The sequence below is a fragment of the Diabrotica undecimpunctata genome, chromosome 1, assembly GCF_040954645.1.
Source record: "Diabrotica undecimpunctata isolate CICGRU chromosome 1, icDiaUnde3, whole genome shotgun sequence".
Classification (NCBI taxonomy): Eukaryota; Metazoa; Arthropoda; class Insecta; order Coleoptera; family Chrysomelidae; genus Diabrotica; species Diabrotica undecimpunctata.
The window spans coordinates 180186817-180198132 of record NC_092803.1 but is presented as its reverse complement, the minus strand read 5'-3'; the positions used below and the strand labels follow the sequence as shown (position 1 = coordinate 180198132).

The 11316-nt window shown below is 33.7% G+C and overlaps 1 protein-coding gene across 1 annotated transcript; it reads right to left on the bottom strand.

Annotated features, from left to right (window-relative positions):
• Positions 1 to 1285: 1285 nt before the first annotated feature.
• On the bottom strand, positions 1286 to 3191 carry LOC140442505 (uncharacterized). Its single transcript, XM_072533572.1, has 2 exons — positions 3107 to 3191; positions 1286 to 1908 (listed from the first exon to the last, which is right to left on the bottom strand). The coding sequence occupies exons 1-2, from the start codon at positions 3117 to 3119 to the stop codon at positions 1286 to 1288; spliced, it is 636 nt and encodes a 211-aa protein (XP_072389673.1). The 5' UTR covers positions 3120 to 3191.
• Between the last annotated feature and the right edge of the window lie 8125 nt (positions 3192 to 11316).

Here is an 11316-nt window from a genome sequence, read left to right as displayed (position 1 = left end):
GGTTTAACTGCACTTCTGCTGACCTCTTTAGAGCAGCGGTATCGAAAGTACGAATTGCCATGATGGTTGCCAACCTTCTTAGAGGAGATGGCACATGAAGAAAAAGAAGTAAACTGCTTAGATCTCCTCTTTCCTTAGCCAGTATTCCGGTATACAAAGAACATCAATTTTCTTATCTGCCACAAAAGCTTCCAGTTCATCTACTTTATTCAGTAATAATTGCACATTTTCATGTAGAGTTACCTTTTGTCATCCTTAGGTTACCGTTTGTTTTATGTATGGTATGTGGGATTTTAAGGGCATCTTCCCTGGTTCTGCAGATTCAGAAAATGGTTAACAGTCACTCCATTAGGCCATATGTCTGAACATAAATACCATCCATTGGTACTGATAATTTGAATGAGCTGAAATATTTGTTTCTTTTGTAGTTTTTATTCTCTCGCACTAGTACCCAAATCACAAATTTGGGTTTTTTCCATCTTCTACTCCAATTCAAACAACTTTTCACGAAGAAGGTCATTAATTTCATTCAGGCTTAGCACCAAAGCACTTAGTAGTCCATTATTTTCCTGAATAATTATCTGAGCAGCAAGCAGGTATGTAAAGTTACTAAATTACTTTATTCATAATAATTACCAGTAGAAAAAAATTATGATTCTTAAAGTGTTCAAGATTAGTTCCATTACCCTATACACAAAATAAGAAATCGTTCGTACTCTCCTCACGCGGGAGTAAAGGTAGCATTCCGCATCATGCGACCGAGACAGGAGACAGAGACAGGCGACAGATAGGCGAAACCGCGACACCAAGTGAACTGTCGCCCCTTGAACTGGGTACGCTACGGAGACAAGCGACATACGAGAAACGTGCGGCTAAAAAGAAGGTATAATGACTTCGAAACTACTCTAAAAGGTTAATGGAAGAAGAAGAAGATGACGATATACTTCTATATTACATGTTTCGAATAAAAAAACGGAGTTGTATAAATTCTATATTTAAAACAAGGAGCGAGGAAGGCTTTTTTAATTTATTAATAATGAATCATTTATCATTAGATGAAGAAAAATTTAGAGGTTATTTTAGACTGAATAAAACAGGGTTCGATTATATAAACAATTTAATAGAGAAGGACGTACAAACGAAAGGCGACATAATATCAAAAGAAAAATTATTTTTAACTTTAAGGTAAGTTTTATATCTTAATACTAAAAAAAATATTAATTAATTTTATAATGAAAAAAGGGAATTGAAATAGTCTCCATCATGTTGTGAAGCTGGCGTACTACTATTTAATTGCAGAGGCTGATCCAGAGGGAGAAACGATGGATGAAGCATAAATATGTTCGTCTGATGTCGGGGGAGCTGTTTGAATGCTGCTTTCCATATCCATTTGCATTAGTTCATATTTTGTCAAAATGTTGAATATTTCGCTCCTTGCTTGTACTTGAAAACGCTGGTTCAATTTTCTCATTATAGATTTAATATGGTTGCCAAATCTATTAACTTCGTCATCATTTTCTTTGATAGTGTTTATTTCTTGCAAGAATATTTGTCTCTGGTCGTCTCGTTTCTTCAGATATGTCAAAAAATCATCTTCGACTTTCTTTCGTTTTTTAGCTGGCGGATGTGTAGATTTGGCTGCCTCCGGAGCCGGTTGGATCGACGTATCTAGATTTTCTTCACTAACAAAGGGGATTTCTGCCTCTTCAGTTGACATAAGACTTTCGGAAGAAATATTGGAGGCACTGGCTCTTTCGGTGGATATCTGTTCCAAGAACCGAAGTCTTTCAAACAGCTCCCATTTGGAATTTTTAGCTGGAGCACCCGATCCAGTTGCCATTTTCTTTTTACGTTTGTAACGATTATACGAATCTCGAATGTACTTCCACCTTTTTTTACAGTCAGCATCTGCAAAAAAGAAAAGTATTGTGTTATGTATCAACTAATTGTTAAAATAACGTTATTGTTATTGGTAAAAATTTAGTGATACAATTGTATTCTTTTCAGATTTCTTGCTACTGGAGAAAGCTTTGCATCTCTCTCATATGCTTATAGAATATCTGCATGTTACATTTCAAGAATTGTGAAAGAAGTATTACATATTTTAAGAAAAAAAAATTCCTCAATTTATGCCTGAGCCTACACAAGACGACTACAAACGTATTTCTGAGAACTTTTGGACACAATGGAATATTCCGAATTGTATGGGAGCCATCGATGGCAAACACGTTCATATAAGAGCTCCTTCAAAGAGTGGATCTTTATTTTTTAATTATAAGGAATATTTTTCTATTGTACTCTTAGCTATTGTGGACTCTAATAGCAAGGTTATAACGGTAGATGTCGGTTCTTATGGCAAAGAGGGAGACAGTAGTATTTTCAAAAAATCTGTAATGGGAAAAAATATTATGGACAACAAATTTAATTTTCTTGAGCCTCAGTGCCTTCCAGGAACTGATGTAAAACTAGGTTACTATTTAATAGGAGATGAAGCTTTTGGTCTTGACACTTACATGATGAAACCTTATACAAAAAGTGACGCGAAGAATGATTTAAGTAAACAAGTTTTTAATTATCGACTTTGTCGGGGTAGAAGAGTTTCAGAAAATGCATTTGGGTTGTTGGCCCAGGTATTTAGAATAATTTACACACCAATAGCGATTGCTCCAGAAACATGTGATGACCTAATATTAGTTAGCTGTTGTTTACATAACCTACTACGTGAAGGCTTTCTAGAAGAATTTGGGAAATCTGTTTATCGGCTGAATAGTTCCGATATAACGTCACATCCAAATATGCAGTCTTTAATTCACACAGGCGGTTATACAAATAAAACCGGATTTACCGTAAGAGATGAGTTGAGAAAATATTTTACTTCTGAGGCTGGTAAAGTTTCTTGGCAAGAGGATCACGTAAAAAAACAAATTAATAAATATTTTATCTGTACATGGTTGAAATTTCTTTTAATAACGATAACCTATATACCTGGAATATTCAATATCTCACTATTGCTAACCTTTATAATTACGTATAGTATTATAAATATGTATTCACAAGAGGTTATACCTTTTAAAAGTAATGAATTAAAAATAAAATTGTAACTTACCTGTTCTGTTCATTTTTTCTGCTATATCAAAATATAACAAATATTTTCCCGAACGATAACATCCTTGTAGGATTCTACTTGAGGATCGTATAGTGGTGGGCTTTTAGATAATAACTCTATTAGCAATTCATCTTCCTCAGCACTAAATTTAATTTCGGACATTATTATTAACAAAAATGCATATACAAATCAGCGCCAAATCAGAAGTGTCGCGGGACGACACACTTCACTACTGCTCTTGTAGGAGACCGAGGAGACACAGACAAGCGACAATCGTTTATCGCTTGTCTCGGTCGCGGGCTACGGAATGACCCTGATATAATTGCCTTGAGAACAGACGTGGAGAGACCACAATCGGTCTCGCCTATCTGTCGCCTGTTTCGGTCTCCTGTCTCGGTCGCGTGTTGCGGAATGGTACCTTAAGATACAGTATATTGGTATTAAACTGTCGTCTTCTTGACTGGCTGTACAACTCGGGGTGAGTCTTGGCCACATCCACTATAGCCCTCCATCTTATATGATATTGCGCTTCTATTTCCCATTGTTCTACCCCAATCCTAGATAAATATGCTTCAACATCATCCTTTCATTTTTTTCTGAGACGGCCTACTGGTCTTCTATTGTCTGGTCTCTCAAAAAACACTGTCTAACACTTAGTACTCTGTCTACTTTTGATCTTACCACGTGACCTGTCCATCTTATCTAGTTAGCTTTCATATGTCTGATGATGTTTTTAGTACCATAGAGAGTCAACAATTCAGAATTGCGGCACCTTCTTTACTCTCCTGCCAATTCATCTCTTCCGGATCCAAATATGATACTAAACTCTGAGTAAAATATATTGAAAAGTGTAGAGATGGGGGACATATACTTGTTTTTGATGTTCATTAATCAGAACATATATTATTAAAGTATAATTTTCTTTCCGTAAGATTAATTATACCAGTTAAAATATTATCAAATCTATATAATTTACTTTACTGTATAAGTACAAAAATTATTAAATATTTAATGCAAATCTTTCTTTTCTTCCTTACGTATATTTTCCACATATCTTTGACAAATTATTTTCATAAAGATTATTTATAGCTTTAATAAAATCTGTTGTTGAGCACATCACTGTCTACGCAGTAGTCAACTTATTTTCTGTCCCTTTGTTCGATTAGAATAAACCAGAAAAATTCCGTTATCTAAAATAAAATCACTAAACTGAAAATTGCGTAGCCCATGAAATAAATTTTGTTAAAGATCCAGATCCTTTTTTGCCTAAGCTGGAATAATGGCCACAAATCACTCTGCGTCGAGATTTAAAAGAAAACAAGCAGAAAAAGGATCCTATTGTTCTTGGCACGGCTTTAGTAATACCTTATCGCATTTAGTATCCGCTAAAGTCGTTATTAGGATGTTTGTCGGTGGATATTTTATACTTATTTAAAAAAATGTTCGCGAAGTACTCAAGAAAACCAAAATGGAATATACAAGAATGGAATGTATATATGGAGTGTGCATATATATGTTTCAAAAAAATTAAATATTTGTTTTAAAATAAAAAAGTGTATTGATTGTTTGTTTAATTTAATGTATTCGCATTTCAAATATTATTAAAAGAATCTTAAAAGTAACAACTTTTCGTTCTTCTTCTTCTTCTTCCTCTTTATAAGCACTTCTGCTTATTCATTGGCGGATTAACCCTTAACCACTGACATGCGGTATGCCATACCGAGCCGAAAATATATTTTGTTGTAAAACGTGTTTTATAAAAGATTCTTAGAACACCATCTGTGTACCTTCAAGTGGGGTTTAATTGTACCTGCTCTCAACTGCTGCAGTTTTAGTACACGTTTAGTCTTTGAGCTACGTTGTCATAAAGTTTTCTTGCGGTATCAAGTACCGCATGTCAGTATTTACGTTTCTATAGTTAAAAGCAGTGTAGTGTATTATTTTGCTGTTAGTATGGCAGCAAGTTCATCCAGTTGTTCTAAATTTAGCCGCAAAACTGTAAAGCTTTCAGATGATGATTTTGAGGCTGTTTTATCTCAATGGGCTGACGAAGTACCTAGTGATTTAGAATATTTTAGTGATAGTGATGTTGACGATGAAGGCGAAGAAGTATGTATTGAAAGTTTACACGACACCGGAAGTGAGCAGTCGGAAAGTTCTGAAGACGAATATCATTTAAATGATAATGGTAAGTCATATTTTTATGGCAAAAATCGTTTTAAGTGGTCTACTACAGCACCCTCAAAAAAATGTAAGAACTCCGTTACACAACCTTGTAACAAAAGTACCAGCTGTGCGGTCCAGAGATGTAAGAAACGAAACTTCATCATATTTTTTTAATTTTCTTATTTCTGAGGATATAATACAAGAAATACGTAAATGGACAGATAATAAATTACGTGCAATTCGTGAAAACTATAAAAGAATGAATAGACCAGAACTAAATGAAATTGATGAAATAGAACTAAGAGCCTTTTTGGGATTGCTTTTATACTCATCAGCTTTCAAATCCAATGACGAAGATATAAATTCTATATTTGCTACAGATGGCACTGGTAGAGATATATTCAGATGTGTTATGTCAAAAGAAAGATTTGCAATATTTCTAAAATGTTTACGTTTTGATAACCCTCTGGATAGAGAAGAAAGAAAAAAGATAGATCCAACAGCAGCCATTAGTAACATATTTAATATATTCATATCAAATTGTCAAAAACTGTATTCCGTAGGCACATGTGTTTGTATTGATGAAATGTTGGTCGGCTTTAGGGGAAGGTGTAGGTTTAAAATGTATATGCCTAATAAACCTGTGAAATATGACATTAAAATAATGTGCCTGACTGATGCACGAACAAGTTACTTATACAATGCCTATATATATGGAGGCAAGGACACTGACGGAACTGGGTTATCTGAGGAAGAAAAGAAGATGAATAAACCAACTCAATCTGTTCTTCGGCTTGCTAAACCTATTTATGGAACTAACCGTAATATCACAGCTGATAATTGGTTTAGTTCTATAGAATTAGTAAAGCAGTTAGAAGTAAAGAAGTTAACGTATGTGGGAACCCTCAAGAAAAATAAACGGGAAATCCCTCCGGAATTTCAGCCACACCGATGTAGGCAAGTAAATTCAAGTACTTACGGATTTACGAAAAGTTTATCCCTAATTTCCCATGTGCCAAAAAAATCGAGGGCTGTTTTACTTATTTCTTCGATGCACCATTCAATAGGCACGGATCAGATTACTGGAAAACCAGAAATTATAGCTCATTATAAACGTACGAAAGGAGGTGTCGATACTTTAGATGCCAAGTGTGATAAAAATATTCTGTAAAACGTCGTTCTCGCCGATGGCCACTTACTATTTTTTACAGCATCATTGATATAGCTGCTGTTAATTCGCATGTTGTGTACCAATCACTACAAAAAAGATAATATGGAAAGGCTAAACTACACAAAGGAGTTGGCGAAACAATTAGTTTTACCTCATCTACAAAGAAGACTCGAAAATCCCAGAATCCCGAGAGAATTATTATGTGGTATTGAACGAATACTAGGACAAAAACGCCAAAAAGAAGCAGATTTTGAAGAAAGGCTAGAGAAAAAGAGGACGTGTTACTTATGCCCAAGTGCATTAAAGCGAAACACTTTTTATGTGTGCTTTTCTTGTGGAAAACCAGTGTGCTTACAGTGTACAAAGAAAAATTGCGGACCTTGCGCGCAAAATGACTAGTTATTTTATTGTAATTTTTGGTTATTGTCAGAATTTTGTATTTTAGTTTCTCATTAAATTTAAATTATTAGTCTGTTTCTTTTAACATTATTTTACCATTTGTTAGTCACAAGTAATCAATTTTTCTTGTAATTTAGTTTATAAACGATTTTGTAGTAACGTCCACCATTTTTTTTAAATATTATGCATGCATTCATAATATTCTTGAAAAAGTAAAGTTTATTTGACTTGTAGCAGTATATTATGCTACAGCAATGTGAAGAATCATTCCGTAGTTGATATAAAAAACAAATACAGTGATATAAGATAAATTCATGTTAAAAACAAAGGAGAATAGGCAACGGTATGACATACCGCATGTCAGAGTCTACGTCCTGAAACATCCACCTCAGTAGTTAAGGGTTAATAGAGATAGTGCAAGCACTCCTGACCATGGCGCAGTAGACGAAATTTGGTTTAGTCCCCACTTCCATGCGAAACGCATTGTACTGTGCATTGTATAATTCCACTTACAATAGAACCTTTCTGCCTTTACGTGAATTTGACTCCGCCTTCGCGCAGCTCCATGGTCAGGAGTGTTTGTTTTACCTATACCTCTATAGAAGGTTGTCACTCCATATTTTGCGCGATAGTCCGATACTTCTTCTGCCGAATGGTGACTTATCTCTTGCTATTTTAACGACACGGGTCTCCTCCGTTCTGCTTATGTATTTATTTCATTTTTTTCTATTTTGGATCCATTCATTTATACACTGTACGTTACATTTCCTTCTAATGTCTTCACGTCTCTTTCGACCTCTCAGCGTATTTACTGTAATTCTACTTAGTACTCTTATATCTGCTGTTTTCATTAGCTTTTGCGTTGTGGCTGTATTGGGTCTTGTTTCTGAGGCATATATCATTATTGGTCTTACATTGGCTTTATAAATTCTTGACTTCATCTCAGTGTTAATGTGTCTGTTTCGCCATATAATGTTATTAAGACACCCTGCCAGTCTACTTGCTTTTTGTACTTAATCTCTCACTTCTTTGTCCATGTCTCCATAGGTAGACAGTCTAACTTCCAGGTATTTTATTTCCATTAGTTGTTCAATACTAATGCCATTAATTCCTATTTAACATCTGGTTGGTTCTTTTCTGACTACTATTGCTTTAGTTTTCTGAGATGAGAATGTCATATTAAATTCTTTTGCTCTTATGTTAAATCTGTGGACCAATCTTTGCGGACTATCTTCATCTTGGGCTATCAATATTGCGTCGTCTGCGTAACGGAGTATTTTCATTTCTTTATTTTCCATTCTGTATCCTCTTCCTTTGGTAACGCTTTTGATGATTTAATGCATGATCAAATTGAAGAGCATGAGGCTCAATGAATCTCCTTGTCTTATTCCGCTGCCTATTTCTATAGGTTCTGTAAGTTGTCCATCTGTCCTGACTTCAATGTTGTTGTTTTGGTAGACTTTTTCGATAGTTTTTATAATATTTAGGGGAACTTCTCTATTATACAGAAGATGGATTACATCTTTGAGTCTTACTCTGTCAGACAACTAAAATTCAGACGAGAGATTGCTCAAGCCAATCTGATAAGATATGACATAGCTTTAAAGAGTGCCTAAAGGCCTGCAACTGCTAAATCAAGTTTATCTTTCAACATGGTTTCAGGTAACTTAAAATATACTACTCTCCAAAATTAACGCACCACCTAAAATGGACCATGATTTTCAAAACTATATTTCTTTTGAACCCTTAATTGGATTTCGATGATTTATTTTTCACATTATAGGTATATTTCTAATTAATTACTATAATAATGTTTTTTGAGAAATGTCAACGTTTTACCTATACACGGGGTGTAAAAATAAAGTTGTGTTTTTTCATCTAATTTTGCAACACCCTGTATAATGTATTAGAAACAAACGCCACATGTTATTCAAAGTATGTTCAAAGCATTACGTGATTTCCTACTCTCCAAAATTAAAGCACTACGTCCTCAACTCTACCATAATAATTTTTAAGCTATTTTCCTTTTTGATCCTTAATTGGATTTCGATGATTTTTTTTCGCACTGCAGACCCATTTCTAAGTAATTACTGTATTAATGTTTTCTGAGAAATGTCAACGTTTCACCCATATACGGAGTGTAACAATAAATTTGATTTTTCATCTTATTTCGCAATACCCTGTGGAATTTATTAAAAGCAAACGTCTTATTAATATTTTGAAAAAGCTTCATTTTTTTCAACATTTTCATAAAAAATCATCGATTTCTTTATTATCAAAAAGAGAAGTACTTTCAAGGCATAACGTGATTTTATCGAATTGTAATACTCATTAATGGAAGCAGTTAGTTGGCTATGAAAAATCAAACAATTTGACAGGTCAGTTTTAAACTGACTGAATATTGATTAGATTTCAAAAAAGTTGTTTTGTTGTTTTGCGTATGTTATATAGTTGACATGGATGGTATTTCAAGAAATCTAAGCCGATATTAATGTGTTCAGGCAATTACTTTAGATGATGTAGGGCTAAGTTATCGTGAAATAGGATTGAGGTTAGGAGTATCTCATACTACAATATCACGAGTCACTCAACGTTTTCGAGAAACAAACGACAATACGAGACGGCGTGAACAAGGAAGAAGAAGACTCACAACACCACGATCAGTTTATTAGGCTTCGTGCTATAAAAGAACACAATGTGACATTTACCAATACAAGTGGCAAATTTTCATAATATTTAAATTAGTAGAAACACTATATAAAGGTGTTTTGCTGAACAAGATCTGCATATAAGGATACCAGTCAGAGCACCAGCTTTAAATGGAAATCATCGTAGAAATAGATTACAATTTGTCAGAGCGCACCTTGACTGGAATGTTAATGACTGGGAGCACGTGTTGTTCACGGATGAATCAAGGTATTGCTTATATAGCTCAGATAGACGTGTGAGAGTTATTTGACGGCCAAGAGAACGCTGCGCACAGTGAAAATACGACCTATTATTTTATTCAATGGAGGATCTGTAATGGCTTAGGGAGGAATATCTCTTACAGCGCGAACGGAACTTGTTGCTTTACAAAGAGGTTCCTTAACAATAGAAAGGTATATTACAGACATTTTGTCTAACCATGTAGTTCCATTTGCTCCTTATATAGGAAATAATTTTTTTACTTAATAAACCATGAACTGGCCACCCTGCAGCCCGGATCTCAATCCCATGATATTATTGATCGTCAACTCAGGAGCCGACAATCACCACCTGTCTCTCTTGACGACATAGAAGTTATGGTAAGAGAAGTTTGGAATGCAATTGATCAAGAGCAAATACGCCACTTGATTTTAAGTATGCCTCGTTGCTGTGAAGAAGTAATTAGATGTAGAGGTGGAAATACTCATTAATAAGTTTATGGGAGAGGGAATTGTTAAAGATTATTTAGGTTATGTTTTCTTAAGATTTATTTGTATTAAATGTCAATAAAGTTTATGTAAGTAATGTTTTCTTTGCTTTAAATGTTAATAAAAACTTGTTACATTTAAAATTCTGTACAATCTTAAATAATAGAGATATCAAGATAATTTTTTATGAAAATATTAAGAAAAGATGAGTCTATCTTAAAATATTAATAAAATGTAGCGTTTCTTTCTAATAATTCCACAGCTTGTTGCAAATTACGATGAAAAAACACAACTTTATTTTTACACCCCGTATACTGGTAAAACGTTTATATTTTTTAGAAAGCATTAATACAGTGATTTACTAGAAATAGACCTATGACACAAAAAAAATCATCAGAATCTAATTATTCGTTCAGAAGAAAAATAGCTTCAAACTTATGGTACATTTAAGGTGGTGCGTTAATTTTGGGCAGCAGTGTATTACAGAACAGACCATTTTTTGACAAACATTCGCAATAATAAGAGGCGTTAATGTACCGGAGAAGATTGTAGTTTAAGTATTTGCTCTATGTGTGTCAAATGTCATGTAAGATTATGCCTAGGGTGTAACATAATATTTAACCGTCCACAGTTATAATTTTATTGGCCAATAATTTTTTGTAAACCATAGCCCTCTAGCGTTATTAAAATGTAGCCGCATTTTTTGAAAAAAATACATATATTTTGAGAAAAATACTTGTAGCAATATGTTAAATAAAGTGTTTTAACCAATATTTCTGATTTACTTTTTTTTGCAAAAAAATCCGGCGTTAAAAGGTTAATTAAAAAAGAGTTTAAAAACTGCTTACGATTGACCAAACTTAAAAATAGTACACCTCATTTAATACGGCCAAAGTAATTTGATAATTTATCAATGTATTGTTGTTCTTTTCAATATAAAACACCTATAAAGTTATTTACCCAAAATAACACTAATTATTTATAAATTTTATTTACATGTACGAAATAAAAATATTTATTAATAACAAGCTTAGATATCGATAAAGCCAAGTTAATAAAAAGAAATAATTTTCGAACGA